Source organism: Dermacentor variabilis, chromosome 6, assembly GCF_050947875.1.
Source record: "Dermacentor variabilis isolate Ectoservices chromosome 6, ASM5094787v1, whole genome shotgun sequence".
NCBI lineage: Eukaryota > Metazoa > Arthropoda > Arachnida > Ixodida > Ixodidae > Dermacentor > Dermacentor variabilis.
This window is the reverse complement of record NC_134573.1, coordinates 143,601,040-143,624,249: the sequence shown is the minus strand read 5'-3', so window position 1 is coordinate 143,624,249 and position 23,210 is coordinate 143,601,040. Positions and strand designations below refer to the sequence as shown.

The following is a 23,210-nucleotide window of genomic DNA, read 5'->3' as shown; positions in this document are numbered from 1 at the left end:
ATTACAGTTACCAAATTAAATCTCACAGCGAAAAAATTACTGGCAGCTACTCAACTGTAACAATAACGCAATTGCCCTTCTTTTTTTAATTTGGGTGCATGATAGTTAATTGAGGCACCCTCTATATATTTATGACACCTGCGTGCAAGTAACGATGTTTCCATAACTAATAAACGTTGTAAATTATTAGAAGCGTTTTTTTTTTGTAGTTAGCGTTGCGCACTGGAAATAGAAGCATACTGAGACACATATCATTCATGTGCATTTCACACACCATTGATAAAGGACTGCCGAAGGGGTACTGAAGTCCGCAGGTTTTTTTCCTAGCTCAAAGAAGCACGCAAATCAATTTGAAGCGAAGTGAGCATACTGCAACATATTCATTCTCTAGGCATATGCTATCCATACCTTGAGAAAATTTTTTTAAAATTTGCTACCGCCTTCTCTTTCAAAAATGTAAGATGTGATGCGCGTATATTTAAATACATTGTGCATGTGCATGGTGTTTACACTGTACATTGGAAACTTAAAACAATGTTGAAGCGACAAACTATTGATGAGGCAGCCGCCGCTAATGATTCTAATGCGCTTGTCCTCCTACCGTCAGAATTTGCAGAAATAAAGCGAAAGTATGAATTAAATGCCGTGCACGTCTGAGCCAACAACGCCGCAGTAAGCTATTAGCCCCAGTAAAATTTTAAGTGAAAAGGTCGAGGCAACTCAAAAGAAACCTCAAATGATGTGAGTGACAGAACTCTGGCAAGGACATTTTAGGCGTGTGGGGCGCGATCTGCCACCACCGGGTTAGGCCACTGTGCTGCACACTTCATCATCTCGCAAATCGTCATCACTCGACTGTTCAAAGTAGACCACAAGTCAACATCAACTTGTTGCAATCCGGGAAGCAATTCGGTTTCTTTCCGAAATGCCTTCTCGCACACGGACGGTATTGTGCGATGCAAAGCCAGTTTGCATCTGGTATATTACAAGGCTTGTAATATACCTTACCTCTAGAAGACTGCTCGATCTTGCGAAACGAAATGGCCACAGTATCGTATTTCAATGGATACCTGCGCATTGTGGCGCCCTACTAAATGAACAGGCACATCCTGAATGCAAAAACAGCTTCGGCTAATCCTTCTGCTAAAGTACGGTTTGCGTTATCGCGAAGCGAGACTAACGCCCTGCTTCGCTGCGTCATACGAAACTCCACGTTCGGACACTGGACTCAACCAGATCGACGACATGGGTGATTGCGTGAGTGGGGCACAGACATGGAGCTTCGTATTTGCCTCACCAGCGCGCATTAATTTGCTTCTCTCTTTAGCGTCCCTTTAAATAGGAGCTTTCGGGAGCAAATACAAATTAGTGTGTCCCTGCATATGCTCGCGCACCAACTTTAGGCCAAACTGCATTGCTGTGCCCTCGGACGGCAGCGAGCCTGGGTTCGAGAGCTGCCGAATGCGCATGCGTGCCCGTCTTTCGTCAGCACTTTAGGGAAGAGAGAGAGAGAGAGAGAGAGAGAGATAGGGAAGGCAGGGATGTTAACCAGTCAAGATTCTGGTTGGCTACCCTACGTTGGGGAAAGGAGAAGGGAGAGAGAGAGGGTGTACAGACGTGCGCGGACAGTACTTGAGTCAAAGCCGCTCGTGCAAACCAAACGTCAGAACGTCTGGTTTGGGGAAAAACTCGTTCAAAAGTTCCAAAGGAAGGCGAAAAGCGTCATTCCCTATACGTCCGCAGCATACCCCACCTGATCAAAAAGCTATAGAACGAAAAATTGGACGCTGATATTATTTCTCACACCTCCGAAAAAGCTTGGAAGGTTGTGCAGGCGTGTAGAGCAGGAAAACGCCAGCACTGCGAAGAGGTGTGACAGTCACACCAGAGGGTTTGTAAAACGTTCAGGGGGCGTGGTTCACAATGTGTCGTTGCCTTGTTATCGCTGCTACGTGGATAAATGGGGATATGCGCCTCTACGCGAGACTTCGTTAGCGGGCGTACAATTTGCGACCAAGAACCGGAGCGCGATGGCCACTGTAAGACGTGGGTGGATGCCGGATTAAAAAAAAAATAAGTGTGCTTAAGCCCTTTAAGGACCCTTAAGCGTGTTTATTATTTCAAGCGCACGAAATTGCTTTAAAAGGCAATAATTTTCTTAGCGCACTGTCGATTAGACTAACCAGAAAATTAATCTCATATCTTAGAGATTCTTAGAACGCATTAGCTATCAGGATGGACCAGTGGCGCATCGACAAGAAAAGTTTTTTTATTTTTTCCTGACATCTTGTAATATTGTTATTCCATTTTTCACTCACATTCCGCACCACGCTCCTTTTCATTATAGATACCGTTACGGTTGCTGTTGTTGTCTTTTTGGTGTTTAGTTGTTTACATGCGTTGTCTGTTATCTTCCTTACGTGTTTTGTTTTCGTTGGTGTTGCTTTCTTGCTGTCTTATTACTATATTTTTTCATTTTACTTTAGAATATAGTTTCCAGCGTGCCGACATGATCGTTGCAGTTTGCGTTAGTTTGCCGTCTGGCCGTAGCTCTTGCTTGTTTTCGTGCTTTATGAACTCGCAGCCTCAGGTGTTTTTGTGGACGTTAGCTATTCCGTTTTTCTTCCCGACGGCATTATCCATTAGCATTGAGAGCGGCAGAGTGAAAAATAAAGTTTATCTGTGTGAAGTGTGCGTGTATGAGCGCGCACACACACACACACAAACACACACGCACACGCACGCACACACACACACACACACACGCACACACACACACACACACACACACACACACACACACACACACACACACACACACACACACACACACACACACACACACACACACACACACACACACACACACACACACACACACGCATGCACGCACGCACGCACGCGCACACACGCACACACACACACGCACACACACACACACGCACGCACGCACGCACACACACGCACACACACACATTCTACGACTGATGGCGATCGGCTTCGGACCACCGTCAGTTGAAAATCGCTCTTGGAAGGCGAAGGACAGGGCTTGTCGAGTGAGCTCCTGAGAAACACTTTGCAGTCTACTGAACGCGGTTTAAATCATGGAGTCGAGACCTCAAACAGTTATGAACTTTGATTAAGGGATACGCGCGCCGAGCAACGTTTCATGTCTTGTTCAGGGCGTTTTAAGTTTATCCATAAATTTGAAAAACTGCATCGGCGATACCTTTGGGATTGTCGGAGCTACAACGCAGGTCTTTAGGGATGGCATGGTATAGAGTGCTTAGGGTCCGGAAACGGTGTGAGTGTGTTCGTGCGGTAGTTTTGCGAAACGATAAGATTTCGCCGTTGCGCCTGAATCACCTAAACTCCTTAGTCGGTGTACTAAATGTTCGCATCTACTTTGTGGGCAGAAGGAAGAGCCCTTGGCAGCTGGGTTGAGCTGGCGGGATCGGGTGCGCCACCAAGGGCGCTGCAAGCGTCCCGATGGGGCGCGAGACGGGAACGACGGGAAAGCGTCGAACTCATTGCTTGACTTTTAACGTTAGCCTTACTTTTGCCGTTCCGAATGGTAGGTACGCACAGGAGATCAGCAGGAACACTGGTGTGTTTGCAGTGTTATGGTCGCCATGTGTTGTCACGCCCGATGCCGACTCTATTATATATACAGGGAGCGGGGGTCGGTCTCATCGCGGAGACGGTGTGTGTCGCATATATCAGAAACAATGCAAATCATAGAGCGACCACTGCAGATTCCAAATACAGGTATATTCGGCAATACCGTTGGCCGTTACATTGGTTGAATGCTAATCGCGTTAACGTTGACATTCACCATGGAAAACGTTCTGAGGTGAGTCTAAATAACACATGTTTTTGTGTTTTTGATGACGTACAAAGTAAGGATATCGGACGGTCGGAAGAAGGAAGAAGCGATCTTCTGATTTAGGTATAATTGCATGCTTCCGATCGAATTGAATTTCCGGGCGAGAAATTTCTTATATATAAAGCAGAGGCACTTAGAGCATCGTTTGGCACACCTCAAAAAAGAAGCGTTCGGTATTCCATCAGCACCTGGTGACCGTTCTTTTTTTTTATTTTCAAGAAGCAGGGACAGCACACCTGCTACATTTTCGCGTTATTGCAATGCCACTGTCGGATATAATATTGTCAAGGTTAACTGTGCTTGATATGCTGCAGTCGTCGTCGTACTTTTGCGTTGTTTTCTTACTTTTTTTTTTATTTTCCTCCAAGACGCAAGTAAATTACCCTTCTAAATATACTGGAAAGATGCGTTGACGGTAAGGTAAGCGAGGCACTCCGTGTTGTCGATAACCGCGATAAACGTAGAAAATGCCACACAATCGGTCCCGACGCGACCAACGTCAGACACGACCGCTCATAACGGCCGCGGTGATTTTTTATGTAAGGACACGTACGTACAGTCGGCGTCACCCTTGTGTGGAACGCTTGAACAGCGGCCTTCGGGGCGTTCAAGAGCCAGCCAGCGACGACTAACGGTAGTTTTGCTGGGCCCACACGTGCCCAGCAGCTGCCGTTAGACGTCGCTGACTGGCTCTTGAACGCCCCGAAGGCCGCCGTTCCCGCGTTCCACACAAGGGTGACGCCGATTGTACACATATAAGTACACGAGCATTTTCTTACTACATCAGAATGTGGCGGCCGCCGCGGTCGGGAACCGAACCGGCGGCCTCGTGTTGGGCAGCAGAATGACACTGCTGCGGCAGGCAGCTCGGGGATGTACACCCGTGAGCAAAAGTATACGGACCAGAGAATGCGCGACAGAGCCGATTTTTTCATCAGCCAGCGAATGCAACTTGAAATTGAGGACTGCAGTCCAAACTTGGCAGTGCGAACTTTCCGGACTACTCGTCAATTTCAGTTTATGCACGCTTATTGCAAAGAAATTTTTTTTTGAGACCCTATGGTCAGTATACTTTTGCTCACAGCTGTACGTATACTGTAAGCGGCTAGCTAAAGCACAACGAGCTGACCGCCCCGCAAAGCACGCTCTGAAAACAAGCGTAGAAACCGCCGTCGGTGGCTCAGTTGGACCGGCTAGCGTATACGAGATCACGTGCTCACTGTCGCCAACACGCTGAACTAGCACAGCACTCATGCCTACACCACTGGCATCGGTGTGAATCTCAGTTGGTGATGAAGGATCAAAGTGGCGAAGAATTGGTTGGGACGTCAACAGGAACTTGAGCTGGCGAAACGATGAATCGCAATCTGCAGTCCACTCAAAGGGAACGCCTTTTTGGAGAAGGCGTGTAAGGGGATGAGCCACGGCAGCAAACTGGGGGGGGGGGGGGATGAATCGACGAAAGTAGGAGCACAAGCCCAAGAAACTTCTTAACTGCTTGACAGAGTTGGGTACCTTAAATGCTTCTACGACCGCAGTCTTTTCTGGATCTGGTCGGATGCCTTCTTTATCGACCAGATGTCCTAGCACAAGAGTTTGTCGTTCCTCAAAACGGCATTTTTTTGTAATTGAGCACAAGAACCGTTCTCCAAGCAGTTCAAGACTAAGTCCAAACGTTTGTTGTGCTCACTAAACGTTCGCCCGAAGATCACAACGTCGTCTAAGTAGCACATGCAAACTTCCCATTTTAAGCCGCGTAATATCGTGTCCATGAACCCTTCGAACGTTTCGGGCGCGTTACACAACCCGAAAGGCATCACGTTAAACTCAAATAATCCGTCGGGCGTTACAAATGCTGTCTTTCCTCTGTCGTCCTTGTGTATAGGAATTTGCCAGTAACCTGACCCTAAATCAATAGAGGAAAAGTAAGATGCCGCAAAGAGACAGTCGATGGCGTCGTAAATTCGTGGGAGCGGATATACATCTTTCTTAATAACGCCGTTTAGGCGACGATAATCAACGCAGAACCGCCAGGTACCGTCTGTCTTCCTCACCAATATCGCGGGGCTGCCCAAGGACTAGATGATTCTCGAATGACGCCTTTGCATAGCATTTCTTGGACTTGATTGCTGATTATCGTGCGTTCTGACGGGGACACACGATAGGGTTTTTGTCGGATTGGCTGGGCGGCTCCTGTGTTGATGCGGTGACGAGTTCTGGACGCAGGAATCGATGGCGGGCCATCGTGCTGCGCAAAGTCGAATACCGAGGTGTGTTTCGTAAGCAGGGCCATCAACACTCGACGCTCGTGATCGCTGAGTGATTTATCAATCATGGAAAGTATCTTCGAGCTCCCGGGGCTCGAGACACTGGTTGCTCCTCCATCGGGTAGCTTTTTATGTACTGCCACCGATACGGGCGAGTCTTCTTGAAACGTGGCACTCTTTAGGCCTTGAGGTAGCACTGCCGCTTCAATGGAACAGTTTAGCGCCCATATCCCCGCGCATCCATTGGTCACTGAGACCACGCAGTGTGGAAATAACACGTTTTTTTTTTTTGCCAGTTCCGATGTACAGGTTCCACTGCAGCACCGTACGAGATAGGAGTCGGAGATGAACAGGCGACGGCAACATGCATCACGGATAAGGCGGGCACATCTGTATCATCAGACACGCACAACACACTCTCCGGGCTAGCTGCACCTTCAAAGAGCACAGCCGAAACACTGGCGTCGACACTGAGTTTTCCCGTCCGGCAGTCAACATTGGCACCACACAATTGCATAAAGTCTGTCCCCAGAATCCCGTCATGCGAGAAGCGAGGGAGAACAGTAAGCTCTGCATTAAAAACTTTCCCACCCAAAGACACATCCACGTTACACACACCAACCGAATATAATGATTCACCACTGAATTCATGGAAACTTGTGCGCTGGTCCCAACGAAACATAACCTTGCGTCCCAGAAGGCATTTAAACCCCACACTCATGACCGAGACAGTTGCTCCCACGTCGACTAAAGCCATTGTAGAGACCCCATTAATCAGTACATGAACCTTATTCTTCAGCATGAAAATAGCTGGAAGCAGTTGAGTCGGCAGCGCACATTTTCCGGCGACCTCACTTCCATCGGCCGCGCTGGCCAGTTTCCCCGCTTAGGCGATACGAAACGGCGCCGAGGCGATGGTGACATGAATCGCGGCCGAGGGGATGGTGATCGGGAGGCTCGGAAGGCTGGTGGTGGCGTCAGAGTACGCTCAGAGACAGGAGAGCGGTAGCGGTTCCGTGTTCTTTCTCCTCCAGAGTAGGTCTACTGGGCGGTGCATCGGTCCTCTAGGAAGTGGCTTCCTAAAGTGGAGTCTCCTGGAAACTGAGTGCGCAGTGTACGACCGCGAGACCGCATAGTCGGCGCTGACGATCCGTAGTTCGATGCTCGGCGTCGGCCACAGTACCTAGCCATATGGCCAGGCATGCCGCAGAAGTAACACACTGGCAAAGGGCGAACTTCACAATGCGGATTGAAGTATTCTGCCGAAGACATCGGTTGAGGGTAACGAGGCTCTTCCCCTTGAAAGTCGTAGGTAGCGGCAAGTCTTCGTGGACGAAAGTTGCGCGGGCGTGGATTAAAACGTTGAGGGGCAAATCATTGCGTGGTGGTTCGATCGTACCGTAATGCGGTTCGTCTCTGGAGCCGTTAAGATCCGCGACGTTCACCGAGTGGTTCCAAGTAGCCGAAGGGGGTTCCCAAAGAGTGTCTCGGAAAACGGAGGAGCTGCAACGTCGCGCCTCATAACGTGCCTGTTCGTCATGTCGCTGGAGCTCCTCGCGGACTATCTGGCGGATGGCGGACGAAAGGTCTGGGTGCGGAGGACTCGTGTCAACACTTGCTACGGTCGTTACATTGGCCAGCCGTCCAAACTTTGGTGCAATTCGGCGAGTCTTCAGCGCCTCGAACGTACGGCAGTGCCGTATCAGTTCTGATACAGTGTGCAAGTTCTCTTTACCAATGAGGAAGTTGTACACGTCTTCCACTATTCCTTTTACCACGTGCCCCACTTTATCTTCCTCTGTCATTTGAGGGTTGACGGTTGGGCACAGCTTCAAGATTTCTTAGATATAGGTAGTGCAAGTCTCGCCGGGTACCTGAGCTCTCTGGGCTAATATGAATTCCGCACGTTTATTCCTTGCGTCCGATTCACCGAAACACTTCTTGATCTCTTCAACAAAGCGTGTCCATGTAGTTAGCATGTCCGCGTGGTTGTCGTACCATACCAACGCCATGCCAGCCAAGACGAAAACAACGTTCCTAAGCTGATTGGCAGTGTTCCAGTTATTGTATTGGCTTACCCTTTCGTAATGGGTTAGCCACTCATCCACATCATCGTCTGCCTTCGCCGAGAACGTACGTGGCTCTCGGTAGTGCTGGATAGGGTCTGGGCTCGCCAAGGCATTGCTGGTGAGGGTATTTTGCTCTGTGGCCATGATTGAACGCGACGGCGAAAGTCCGGCGAGGCGACGGTTTCGGCTAGCTCTTGTGCTGATGGCTTCTTTGTAGGTCGTGGGAGTTACGCAGCAGAGCTTCACCAAATGTTACACACAAGGTGTTTAATACAGAACCAGATGAATCTGGTTGATAGGCGTGTTTCGAGAGCGGTCCCGAGGCAGCTTGGCCAACGTCGTTCTCTTCTTTCTTCCACCTGGTTGCGCGGCAGCCGTGGTTCATGACAGAGCTCGTAACAGTACACACACACACACACACACACACACACACACACACACACACACACACACACACACACACACACACACACACACACACACATACATATATATATATATATATATATATATATATATATATATATATATATATATATATATATATATATATATATATATATATATATATATATATATATATATATATATATATATATATATATACTGCGACTGATGATCGGCTTCGGACCGCCGCCAGTTTCAAATCGCTCTTCGAAGGGGCAGGACACGGCGTGTCGAGTGAGCTCCTGAACAACACTTTGCAATGTGTTGAACGCGGTTTAAGAGGAAGCTTTAGCTCGGGCCCAACTCCGACGCGGCCTATTCAAATACATGTAAAACGCAAAAACGTTTTTATGAGATAACCCCTGGACCGATTTGGATGAAATTTGTCGCATTTGAAAGAGAAAGCTAAATTCTAGTGACTGTTGGAAGCGGAATTTCGATTTAGGGCATGAATTTTCTTAAAACGATTTTCAAATATTTGACCGTTTGAAAAAAATAGAACCACGAAGTTTACAAATTCATAGCTCTGCATCAAGAACTGATATCGCGGTTCTGTAAACGGCATTCATTAGATCATTCAAAGCGGACAAATTCAATATGTCATTTTACATCTTACGTGAATTTGTTACGTTGGTTACAACGGTTTTGCAAAAGTTGTATTTCCCTATGATTAAATTTTTTTATATTCATGTGTAACATATCAATTTTGTCCGCTTTAGATGTACCATTAGGTGCAATTCACAGAATTGTATTATCATATTTAGTGGTTAAGTTACAGAGTTGTAAACTTGATAGTTCCGTTCTTTGAAAATTTTCGATTTTTGCCAATTTTTAATAAAAAAATTGACAATCTAACTCAAAAAATGGCTGTGGCTTAGCTAAGGTTAAGCCCAGGATGCGAAGCATACTAGCCTTTATTTTAGTTGTTGAACCACTGTTTAGCCTGGTGAACTGCTGTTGCTTGGCTATATTTGGTTCGGCTAGACGAAGAAACAACTCATGCGTTACTCTGCTTCGCCTTCAAGAGTGGAACGCGACAGCGTTCCCGTCGACCCGCCAAGGGGTGTAAGACAATGGGCTACGGCGCAGCGACTACGCGCTCCGCATTGGACGCGGTGAGCGTCGAGCAACGCAGCGTTCGGCGTGGCAACGAAATGTGCGCCTGAGCAAGCGACGCACGCCTGAGCCTTAGAAACAGCTCGTTTCTAAGGCAACACCGCATTCACTTAGAGGCGCTTTTGTACCGCTTTGAAGCATCGTACTCGTGGCTCAGTGGTAGCGTCTCCGTCTCACACTCCGGAGACCCTGGTTCGATTCCCACCCAGCCCATCATGCAAGAGTTGAGCCAAAGCCACCTAGAAACAAGCGCAGCCGCGACGCCGCGCGCGACGGCGCGAGTTTGGAGCCCCGTTTCTCCTCTGTCGTGACGTCACGGTGTCACGTGGTCAGCCTTGAAGGCGACGCCGCGAGCGACGGCGCGAGTTGGAGCCCCGTTTCTCCTCTGTCGTGACGTCACGATGTCACGTGGTATTGAAGGCGACACCGCCGCGCCTGAGGAGCTGGGTTGAGCTCTAGTAATATGCTTCGCATAAAATTCGAAACCAACAGTCACTAGATTTTGAGTTTTTCTTGTAAATGCAACAAACCTCGTCAAATTCGGTGTGGTGGTTGCCGAGAAAAACGAATTCTCCTTTTACATGTATTTAGATAGGAGCACTCGAGCTAAAGCTTCCTCTTAAATCATGGACCCGAAACCTTAAAAAGTCATGAAGTTGGGTTAAAAGACACGCGCGCCGCGCAACGCGTCATGTAATGCTCACGGCGTTTTATCTTTTTCCGAAAATTCGTAAAACTGCATCGGCGATACCTTTTGGATTATCGGAGCTACTACGCAGGTTTTTAGGGATGGTATGGTATAGGAGTAGTCATTGAGCGCTTGTGGTTCGGAAACGGTCGAGAGCTTCGATCGGTTAGCTTACGAAGCGATAAGATTTCGCCGTTGTTCCTGAATCACCTGTACGCCTTAGTAGGCGTAGTAATCGTTCGCAACTGCTTTTTGGCCAGAAGGAACAGCGCTTGGCAGCTGGGTTGCGCTGGCGGGATTAGGACGCGCCACCAGGGGTGCTGCAGCCGTCGCGTGTCCCGATGGGTCAATAGAGGAGAGCGACGGGAAAGCGTCGGTCTTATTGCTTGACGTTTAACGTTAGCGTGACGTTTGCCGTTCCGACTGGTACGTACACAAAGGAGATCAGCTGCGACAGTGGTGTGTTTGCAGGGGTATGGTTGTCGTGTGTTGTCACGCCCGAAGCCGACACTATATACAGGGAGCGGGTGTCGCAGCCAAGTGGGCTCATCCCGGATACGGTGTGTGTTGGATATATCGGAAACAACGCAAATCGCAGAGCAACCACTGCAGATTCCAAATAAAGGTATCTTCGGCGATACCATTGGTCGTTACAGTGGTTGAATGCTAATCTCGTTAACGTCGACATTCACCGTGAGATACGTGATGAGATGAGCCTAAGTTACATATGTTCCTGTGTTTTTTTCCGAAGTACAAATTAAGGATTATCGGACGGCCGGAGGAAAGAACAAGCGATCTTCTGATTTAGGAATTAATGCATGCTTCCAATCAATCCAATTGAACTACCGAATTGAAATTATTTTTTTTAACCGTTAACCGCGATTTAGCGCGCTGCTCGCATATCCACGACGGTCGGCGTCACGATATGAGCGCGCGCGATATGAAATCGAAACAACTGGAACGCGGAGTCGCGTCAAATGAACGGCGAATCACTGTCGCTAGCAGTCCGTAACGAGACGGCGCGAACGAAAATGAAATCGATAATGAAAACTCAAAAGGGGTTCCGACACGATCCGTACAGTGCGCGCCCGTGGGTTGCGACAGCGCGTCGCAAACACGACGTCGGCGTGACTTGTTCGGAGCGGCGGTTACGTTCGTGTGCCCCATCGGCAGACGATGCGGCTGTGGGTGGTAGTACAACCCTTCTTCTATGGCGGTACAACAATCCTCGGTGCAGCACGCAGCCGCAGTTGAACAAAGTGGACGCTACTGGAACATTCCCAAACCGGCGGATTACGGAAGGCCAGATTATGGCAACGATCATTTTCCTTCAGTTTCCTCGTTCTTTTTCTTCTTCTTTTTTTCCTTGCAGACCAGCAGCAGTTGAGCCGAGTTGTTGATCTCGGCGATAACGGCCGTTGCGGTCCAGCGTGGCGACGAGCGACGACGTATACGGCGAACTAAGGAAAGACGCCAGCAGGCACAGCAGCGCATGCGCCGACAGCTTGAGAAGCGCGCTTAAATCTTGCTCTAAGAAGCGGCCGCCGAGTGACCCGCCAGTCATCTTGCGTTTGACGCCGCAGCCGCCCGTGGCAGTTGAACCCCTCTGCGTCTTGTACGCATGCTCCTGCAGCGATTGTCGACGTTAGGCGCGATGTGCACCACTTCACCGACCTCCGAAACAGCCATGGGTTCCGCCGCTGCCTTTCTGCTGTGCTTCGAAGCTTTAAGTCGCGGCGCTGCTCCACTTGTGGCCAGGGCTTCTGCAATTGCGTTTGCGGGACTCCGTTTTGCTCCGGAATGCTCGCACGGCCCGTTAGAGCTCACGGAATATTCGTATGCGACGCGTGGCGGCCATTGCATCCGTTCTCGCGCACGAGCTGTCGCTCCTGATGCCCACGACGCTCTGCTGATAAGTCTGAAGTGGTGCCTGCCGTGGTCTTTTCTTTTGTGCGCGTGTTCTCACGTACGAACAGACCATGTCATTTAACCCGAGGGACAACGAGGCCACTGTCGTCGCCACGCGCTTCAACTGCCTTGCGAGGTGAGCCACAGTGTGTGTGTGCACTGTACATCACAGCTAAGATTATCCAAGCTGTTTAAAAACAAAAAGAAAATGAATTCACGGTGTAAAACAAGATAAAACCTTTGGTGTTCTATCGTCAGAATTCTGGCAACCGAACACCGTATAGCCTTAAAAGCGCCTTGCACTGCGCTTCTGTAACAGCTTGGCTAACGTTAACTGGGACGCCCTATATCTTACGTGGCTTTTTTTTTATAGCTGCATGACGGCCCCATCCTATGTTTAGCCGTTGATGCGTAACTAGCGTGTTTCTCCAAATATAACGTGTCCCCCCCCCCCCCCCCTTCATATTTCTGGCCTCTTAATGCGCCTTGAAGTCTTTCAATTCGTTGCAGGAATATATCGTCTTCGATACTGTTACGTACGGAGGTTCGCCGCCGGGGCTCTGCGGAGCAGCTCGCCTTAACGCCAACCGCAGGGCTCGAGTTCGGTGTCCACTGCGCACGCGCGGTAGAGAGTCGGATGCCTGCTCCTCGCTTCCTTGACCGATACCCACCTCGTGCGTACCACCGTACCACCGTGGCCGCGCTGCGTTCCTATCGCGGAGATTCCTACGGTGGCTTTAAAATGACGTTGCCACGGCGGCCACGCAAGTAACCGCGAGTGATGGCGGCTGACCGCGCCTCGTGTTAAAACCACGTAGCCATGCAGCGCGACCGTGGCGGCGGGAAGCCAGCGCACAATATGGGAACTGGACAACGAAGCGATGAGGCACCAGGCTCTCTTGCTTTCCTTTTTTTTTTTTCTTGCACAGCACTACTCGAGCCCGGCGGCTAACGTTAGACGGTGCTGTCTTGCACCGCAGGACCCGGGCGGCGCGCTCTGGTCAAGGCCGCTCATCTCTGCACTCCAGCTCTGCTTGCCCGCTGCCACTGCATATTTTTGCGCCGTATTCCGATTTGCAGCACCGTTAGTGCGGCATGAATGTGCTCGCGGTGTAACTGTCGCAGCCCTGAGCAAGGCAACTGACGCCGATGTGCGGGCGCCTCACGCGGTCTTCGAAGTCGCGCGGTCAGTCACCGCGCAATCCCCGAAAGACTTTTGTCGCGTTCGATTGTGTCGCTGCAATATTCGAGGCGTTGTTTGTCCAATAACTTTAGTTGGAACAACGAAGGACTCCGCTCTCGCCAACATTCAGACGTCCTTTGACAGTCCTTTGACTTCGACAGTGAGATTTCCTTTTCTGGGACCGAAAGTTTTACGCCATCTCGTTGTATTCGTGGTTGCATTATTTACGTGCGAATGCGCTACGTTCCAAACGCCCGTGCTTGCCATGACTTTTTTTATCGTCACAACCGTAGGCGAAGCTCGTGCAACCAAGTGACCGTGGCGCTACCCTGAGCGACAACTCACCTGTCACCGCAGCCTCGCTTCGGCATCTAATTTCCGAGGTGGGAGTGTTTAGCTTGCGAGGGCGGCGCGGCCATTAACTTCCTCATCAAAACTGATTGACAACATCGGCAAATTATATGCAGTTAACTGTATAGTGCTTAATTAGGCGCGAGCTTCCTTGGACGGCCGCAGCCACATCGGGACGTCGCCGTGACGGAAGCGGAGAGGACGGGATGGGGCGATTCTATAGCTTCAGGCTTAGCTAACACTAGGCAGGTAGCTCACACTGCGCAGGCCACAGCTGGCAGGGGTCTTCTCTCTCGTTTGCGACACGGCCATCGGCCCATTCCGAGCGCTGTCGCATCCCGGCCAGTTTCGCGTCCACGCGTGCGAAAGGGCCCGAAATGTGGAACCGCGGAAGTCTGTGGCATGCGGAATTAGCGTCAGGCTAACCCAGTGGCGCATTGCTTCCAGTTCGTCCAGCTATGCTGAAGCACGGACGTTGCCTTCGGTCCGCGGCGCGTTGCGGCCAAAGTACGTGGCCACTTTTTTCTTTTCCATTCCTTGTGCTGCGCTGTGTTTTTGTCGCTCGACGCGCGGTCCATGTTTGACGAGTTCATCTCCCCCACGGCTCACGCGATGGCGCTCGTCACGGTGAGTACACACTTTCTGGTTATATTCGTGATTAGAATAGTTGTCCCTTTCTTAAGTTTCAGGTCCACATCCCAGGCCTCCGCTTCTGGCCCACTCCAGCAACGTCCCTGCGCGCTGCCGTGTCCCAGACGCATGACGTTCAGCGCCTGTCATCCCACCGTTTGTGCACTTCTGCTCCAGCCTACTGGTTGTCTGGCGAATGAAGAAACCTGCAGTACCTCGACATTGCGGAAGTACCTCAGAGTTCTTCTGGCCCTTACTGTGCTATTGTGCTGACGAGTGCTTCACACGGCGCCTCCTTGTCGTTTCAGTTGCCCAGCCTTGACCATCAGTCACGTGCGGCGGATTTTCCTGCGCCCCAGACTCGCGACCTTCAGCGCCTGTCGTCCCACCGTCTGTGCACTTCTGCTCCAGCCTCGCAGCTGCTGGTTGTCTGGCGAATGTAGAAATCTGTACTACTGGTCCTGCAGTACGTCGACTTTGCGTAAGTAAATAAGAGTCCTTCCGACGCGTACTGCGACAATGTGCTGACGGCTCATTAAAACGCTTTCTTTATTTTGTCGTTTCAATCGGCAACCCTTGTCTTCACATCCGCAGCCCGTCAAGATCTCTCTCGCCTGCGTGGTAGGCGACGAAGTCTGGTGCTCACCGTAGTGCGGCCAGCCCTGCGCTCGCGACAGTTCATCATATTTCTAGGCCCGATGACGTTGAGCTGCATGAAAAGCCAATCTCTGCGTGCACCGTGATGCCTCGAGGACGCTGCGAATCTACGGATTCATGAGGCGAACACCGACAACGACATCCCTGCGAGAGCCCGTTCCGCCCGGTAGCTGGCCGTTAGATATACTCGTATTGAGAGTCCGTGACCGTTTGACGAGCGTCCCAAAACAATTCCACGAAACACGCCGCCTCATCTGGGGTACATTGCTCAGTCAACCTGGCGCTTGGTGTGCGTTAATTCACGTTCTGTGCTCTCGTAATGGTACGCTGATTCGCGCGCGCGCGTGTGCGTGTGTCATTTTCGCTGAGGGGCGTTCTGACTTCGATGAAATGTTTGTTGGCTGGCCTCGTTTAATCGGTGAATTCCTTCAGAAGGCTCGTTGATGGTTCCGCAGTGATGGTCGCGAATCTTTTGGGAAACCCTTCCAACTTTGGCTCTGGGCTTCTCCTTAATTGAAGGGCGTCCACTCGTGTATGTGCCTATGGCCCTTGCCTTGTCAACTTGCTTTATAATCCAAGGGGTCTCTATTTGTATCTTTGCCTTACCCACATCATCCTTGTTTATCAAGTCATTCATCATGGCCAATGCGAAGCATCAGCGTACCATTGCAAAAGGCATACGTCGTATGATGTGAATTAAAGGCAATAAAACATTTACGTTAGCTTGTGAGGATCATGAGCTTATCCTTTGAAATCTAGTGCTGGCATAGTATCTAGCCTATTCAAAAAAAGTCATTAGTCGTGTTAAAGGAAAAGCTGTGTGCCACTACCCAGCCAAGAAAAGCGGATCCTGAACCTCCGTTCAGCAAGATGAGACATTTATCGGATGCCACCACCGCACAGGCCTGCGGTGTTGCGTCTCGATCAGACTGTTTCATCACCGTTCCTGTCCTTCAGTAATCACTGCCCTGTGTAAATTTACCTGCTTGCATCCACTTCTACTTTTCTATAACATGTACTTGCTGTACAATGTTCACTGGAACTTAACAAAATGGCGAAGGTAGTTTGTATAGCACTATTTTGCCGTTTGCGGAGAACATTGTACGGTCGTAACCATTTTGACTTTTTTTTGTAGTGCATATTATCAATACTTCTGCGTTCACTGTCGTTATATGCGAACTGAAATAAAGATTTGGACTTAGTTCCAGAATCGATAATGCCGCTTCAGAAACGTAGGCAGCAAGTTTCAATTTTTCAGGGGTGGTGGGGGTGAGGTGGCGGCCCGACCAGCTTTCCGAACTATGTATGTATGTATGCATGTGTATGTATGTATATAATCATCAGCCCGGCTACGCCTACTGCGGAGCAAAGGCCTCTCCCATACTTCCCCAACTACCCGGTCATGTGCTAATTGTATCCATGTTGTCTCCGCCAACTTAATTTCTTCCGCCCACCTAACTTTCTACTGCCCCCTGCTACCCTTCTCTTAGAATCCAGTCGGTAACCCTTAATGACCATCGCTTATCTTTCCTCTTCATTACATGTCCTGCCTATGCCCCATTTCTTTTTCTCGATTTCAACTAAGATGTCATTAACTCGCGTTTGTTCCCTCACCCAATCTGCGCTATTCTTATCCCTTAACGTTACACCCATCATTCTTCTTTCCATAGCTCGTTACGTCTTCCTCAATTTAAGTAGAACCCTTTTCGTAAGCCTCCAAGTTTCTGCCCCGTAGGTGAGTACTGGTAAGACACAGCTATTATACACTTTTCTCTTGAGGGATAATGGCAACCTGCTGTTCATGATCTGAGAATGCCTGCCAAACGCATTCCAGTGCATTTTTATTCTGATTATTTGTCTCATGATCCGGATCCGCTGTCACTACCTGCCCTAAGGCATTTCCAGTGCTTCGCTACCTATTGTAAACTGCTGTTCTCTTCCGAGACTGTTAAACATTAGTTTTCTGCAGATTTTTAGACCCACCCTTCTACTTTGCCTGTCCAGGTCAGTGATCATGCATTGCAATTGGTCCCCTGAGTTGCTATGCACGGCAATATCATCAGCGACTCGCAAGTTACTAAGGTATTCTCCATTAACGCTTATCCACAATTCCTCCCAATCCAGGTCTCTGAATATCTCCTGTAAACACGCTGTCAATAGCATTGGAGAGATCGTATCTCCCTGCCTGACGCCCTTCTTTATTGGGATTTTGTTGCTTTCTTTGCGGAGGACTACGGTGGCTGTGGAGCCGCTATAGATATATTTCAGTATTTTTACATTCGGTTCGTCTACACCCTGATTATATATATATATATATATCAGTAAATGGGGGAACCCTCTCTATGTTTATGATCTCTGCGTGCAAGTGACGATGTTTCCTTCCCTAATCTTGTAAATTATAAGTTTTTTTTAGTAGTTAGAGTTGCTTACGAAATGAGAAGCAATACTGAGACATATCATTAATATGCATTTCACACACCGTTGATTGCTGCCTCTGCCGAAGGGGTCACTGAAGTCTGCAGCTTCTTCCTAGGTACAAAAATTAATTAAATAAAAGCACGCAAAGCAATTTGAATCGGTGTGAACATACAGCAACATATTCATTCTATAAGCATAGGCTATCCATACCTCGAGAAACAATCTTTAATGGGCTACCGCCTTCTCTTTCAAAAATATAAACTTTGTCCTTTGTATATATTTAAATAATTGTCACGTGGTGGTGACGTTGAAGAACACAGTAGCAATACTGTGAACGACAAAACTAACTTTTATTGGGCGAACCTGTGCCCACCAGACAGGCTACACTTATAGCACAACGATAGCGGCGAACACGGTCGGCTATCGTCGAAAATCTGATCAGCAGGTCAAGCGCGTCGGCTTTTATACAGCAGTCGTCGAATGTTCCAGACTAATCGTTCGGACCCACGTGCCTTCCACAAAGTTCTACACCATTCGCGTCACGCGATGAAATCAGATAACACAAGGTTCGGCGACAACAGACAGCCGGATAGAAGCATCGATAACTTTCCAGAAACTTCGGATACATGAAGGCGCATCCCAGGCTGTGCGATTAAATTTGTTAGGCGGCCAAACGTGGTCGCCCGATAAAGATAAGTACACGTGTCAATATTGTGCATGGCGTTTACAGTGGTAATTTAAAACGATGTTGAAGTGAACAAATAAGAATGAGGCAGCCACCTCTAGTGATTCTAATACGCCTGTCCTCCTATTCTCAGGATTTGCAGAAATAAAGTGAAAGTATGAATTAAAAGCCGCGTAAGTCCGCGCCAGCAACGATGCAGTAAGTTATTATCCATGGTAAAATTTTACGTGAAAAGGTCGAGGCAACTCAAGAGAAACCTCAAATGATGTGACTGACAAAACTCTGGCAATGACATTTTAGGCGTGTGTTTGTGCGAGGGCGGGAGGGGAGGGGGGGGGCGGCGGCGGAAGAGGCAGGCTTCGGTGTCTCCGACGGGGGCTCTGAACTCCGGAGGGGGCTCAGGCCCCGGAGACCCCCCTCCCCCCGCCCCAGTACGTAGTCGGCGCCTATGTCTGTATGTGTATTCATCGTCATGGCCAGTGTGATGAGCTTGATCGCATGGTCTGCTGAATAATGCGTTGAGGTTTAACAGCTGTCTCGCCATATATATAACCGCAAAGCTGTCAATGGCTAGGATCTCGAAAAAAAAAAAAAACTTGTCCGAGATGTCGACCAAAACAAATCGTGTGGGCCGATCCTGGCGCTAGTGCAGAAAGGGTCCAAGCTCAATGGCACAAACCCCTCTGGGCTCGCTGGTCTATGACGATGTATGTCGAAACGTCAGTATATATGTATAAGGTAAAAAAAAATAAAAAGGAAAGGAAATAAAGGAAAGAGACAAAAAGATGAAAAACAGACGAAACAAACAACGAGGTTATGTGTTTGTGCCTCTAGTCAAACCATATAGCATAACCACCACATAGAAGTTGATATAGCTATTGAGCAGTACAGCTTCGCTGGTCTTTCATCTTCACACATTGGAAGGGTTCTGAATTTTATACGTTATAACTACACAAATGGCTAACCCCAGTATTCAGAAACGCATCCTTGACTTAAGTGACACCTGGCGTTAAGCGTACCGAAGATCGAGTGACGCGACTAGCTACTACAGCGAAGTTACTGTGAAGTTTGCAACAAGGACCAAAGCTCGTACACTCTAGCCCGCTAATCTTGAGTGAGGAGAAATAGGAACAAAATTAGTGATTAACGACGGTGATGACACGCGTGGAACGCACGGGAAAGATCAATAAAACCGAGAGTCTGGACGTCTAGTCGTGTACAGACCACGAAAAGCCAACAGACATTGAACTCGGGGTAAACAAAGGTGAAACAAACTTCTTTATCATCATTTCGATTTCGATGAGGCCGAAAAAAAAAAAGAAAGCCAATAAACGTACGTGCACCGCACATTGGGCGAACGGTAAAGATTCCCAGGTGGCCGAAATTATTCGAGTCGAGCCTCGTAATCGGATCGCGGTTTTGGCACATAAAACCCCAGAAATTTTTAAAAACTTCTTCCCCTGCATTCCTGCGCTCTGTCTCTCTCTTCTTAAACGATGAAGGTAAATATTGCTCATGCAGTCACTCCTGTATAAAGCGGTTGAAAGCACGCCATTGTTTACAGTTTGTAGATTCCTCGTTTTACCTACACATTGCGGTCGCTCTGTGGCTACGGTGTTCTGATACTGAACAAGAGGTCGCGGGTTCGATTCTGGACTTCGGTGGCCTCCATCTGTTGGGGGCTAAATAAAGAATACACGTTTTTGTACTTAGATCTAAGTGAATGTTCAGAAAACCCCACATAGTTCGAAAGCAAGCCGGAGCTTTTTGCTACGACGCTTCCTAGATCTAGCGTCATTTTGTGACGTTAAAGCCAATCAATCACTCAATCAATATATTTACTTATCTATTTACTAACCTATTTTTCTATCGATAAGCCAATCCATCAGTCAATCAATGAAACCCTTTCGCGTCACCTTGAATAGGTGCACATTTCGAAGACTGAATCAGTCAATCAACGAATCACTCAACCACTCAATCTATCCATATATATATCTGCCGATATTTCAATCAATCAATCAATTTCGCCTCACCTTGAACAGGGTGCACACCTCGAAGTATGCCAGCAGTCCTGGCGTATTGGTCAGTGGCCCCTCGAGTCCGGGCAACGTCTTGTTCGACTCGACCCGCAGTGTGGCCGTGTCCATCTCGAGCGAGACGAGCAGCTGCTTACGGGGCAGCCCGGAGAGGATCGCCTGGCGGACCGTCTCCAGCGGCAGGCCGGCCTCCGGGGTGACGTCGTCGGCGTCAGCGGGCGCGTCCGGAAGGCCTTCCAAAACCTGGTGGAAGAACGCCTCGTGCTGCTTCCGGTTCCGGATGACAAGGAAGTCGACGAACGGCTTCAGCCGCTTGCCGAACGCCCTCTGGTGCGTCAGTGCGGAATACTCCTCCACCACCGCCACGAGAATCAGGTTGGCCTGAGCGTAATCGGGGCCGGTCGAAAGCGGGGGTGAACACAAATCAGGGCCTGTAGACAGGTGAACTTCGAATAGCAACAAATAAAAGAAAAAGGCGTGGTCAAGCAAAATCGACGCGAACGATGTCAAGATCGACGTGTACGGTATATCTGTATACAGGGAGGTTGCAATGTTGCACGACTGTACGATATTTCTGAATTATTTGCGTTTTTGCGTTTCATTGTCAGAGCTTACCTGTTCCTCCCCACCCGCGGACCCTCTACTTTCATGTATTCGTGTCGCGTTTTCTTTTTTTCATTCGCTTGTTCATTGACTCTGCCGGAAGCCATGGAGAGGGCAGCGTTGTGGCTTCCGCTTCCGGCACGAGCGTTGTAAGCACACACACATTACCTGCCCTGCTGAACTCCTGTGTGCATGCCACCACACCATCGAACCAGAGTTGATGCGAGCACAACGTAAGGTAAATGTCAAACTAAGTCTATCTAGTCCTTATGCTTACCCGTTGGTCTCATCTCGTATCGAGGTGCCACGCCGGCGTTACCCAGCGAACCAGCGTTGTGACCATGGCCTCGAAGACTCGCGCGCACCTGCTGTTCCTTTCTTTTCTTTTTTTTTTTTTTTTGCCTCTTGGCGAGCGCAAATCTCGCAAACGTTGTGACATGCCTTGTAATTGCCAGCGCGCTGTACTTGTTGAGCGGCATAGCATTTTTCTCGCGTTATTTTCCTCACGGTTCCGTGCCTCTCTGTATCGTGTAACAGAAACTTGTTTATCCAGCTCACATAGTTAATGAAAAACGCAACCGCTCTGAGATAGAAAAGAAATTGACGGGTAACAACTGCCATCCCTGTCCGTTTCTTTCTCATCATGCTTGCTCGGATTTTTTTTTTTCGCTCACTAACTATTGCAAATGCGCACCAAGCATGCCCTCACCGAGTCCTTTTGTTCATCCACCCTGCTAAAACCTTGACGAAAGACCGCAGTCAAAATAAATAAATAGATAAATCAACAGAGAAATAAATAAATAAATACATAAATAAGCAAACAAATAAATACATAAATAAATGAATGAATAAATAAATAATTTTGCGCTTCAATGTAAGTGAAGCGAATAATAACCACACTCGCTAGCTGCAACGTCGGGGCATCGCTAGAAAAGCGAGCTTGTGCCACCGTTCTGGACGGAAGTGCTTCTTTGCAGGGAGGTCCGTAACGGTCGGAGAAATCCGACTACTTATCACTGCGGTCGCGGCAATCCAATGCGATTATTTTGTCAAAGTAGGAACCTTAAAAGAAAAATCACGAATCTTTTGAGAAACTCGAAAAAGTGGATCCCCCCCCCGGTGTTACCCCGCGCGTACCTGCTTGAAGAGCGTGTGCATCTTCTTGAGCAGCCGGACCATCACACCGCGTTGAGGCTCCGGCGCGGGGAACATGCCCTCGACCACTAGGCCGTGCAGCTGGTTCGAGAGCAGCCACTTGACCAGGTTTCGCGCGAACACCATGGCGGGCATTTCGCTGTTCGGGTCGCTGCCGATCCAGTCGAGTAGGTGGCGGCGCCCGTGGTGGTCCTGCTCGGCGTCTACGTACACGAGCACCTGCCGGACGGGTGCGACGCAGAACGCCGTTCTCGCCGAGCTTTCTTTTTTTTTTTCTTTCTTTATTTCATTCATTCCTTTTTGGGGAAGGAGGGGGCGTGGTCGAGTACTTGACATCACGGACGTCATTCCCCGTTCTTTTAGAGGTGTGCGAATATTCGAAAATTTCGAATATGGAGTCGATTATTTGTCTCATTCGATTTGGTCCTCACATCGAACAGCAACCATTCCTAAAATCCAAATATATATATATATATATATATATATATATATATATATATATATATATATATATATATATATATATATATATATATATATATATATATATATATATTTCTCGAATGCCTTTCGAATAATATGCGTCGTCGACTATACACGATGAAACACGAAATTTAAGCAAGAAATGCGATAACTTTTTGTCCTATGTACGGATGGACATAACGTACTGTAGGATACGCTGCGCCGCTCAGACAGCCAGACTTTCCCGACTCAACAAGAACACTCGTATAAGAAAAAATATTGTGCAGACACAGCATCGGCTGTGGGCACTGCTGGCAATATTTGCATATGCAGCAGACGGCACGAATTTTTTATTTCGTCGCGAAGGTGTACAAAGATATTAGATAGGATAACAAGGCTGTCTTTGTATGCTTTGTATGACAATGCATGACCGCGTATGCTCTGAAGAGCTTCGAGTTTGCGAACAACAAACTGCTTAGTTGCTCCTAACTGTGCTTTATTAACTCTGTGCTTAACTCTGTGCTTTATTGTGTGCAGCCTAATGACAGAAGCAATTTATTTCTGAGAATACCAATGTGTGAAAATTGTTTAATAGTGGCGTTTAAAAGGCTATATATTACTCAAAAACAATTCAAATAATTTTTAATTA

At 48.5% G+C, this 23,210-nt stretch overlaps 1 protein-coding gene across 1 annotated transcript in view; it reads right to left on the bottom strand.

The window, feature by feature from the left end:
* LOC142586313 (chitinase-3-like protein 2) overlaps positions 1 to 23,210 on the bottom strand; it is a 39,412-nt gene that overhangs the window by 4,388 nt on the left and 11,814 nt on the right. Inside the window, exons 4-5 of the mRNA XM_075697558.1 lie at positions 22,082 to 22,318; positions 20,339 to 20,722 (exon numbers count right to left, since the gene is read on the bottom strand). Of these exons, the coding sequence (XP_075553673.1) occupies positions 20,339 to 20,722; positions 22,082 to 22,318 (621 nt within the window). The remainder of the gene's footprint in view (positions 1 to 20,338; positions 20,723 to 22,081; positions 22,319 to 23,210) is intronic.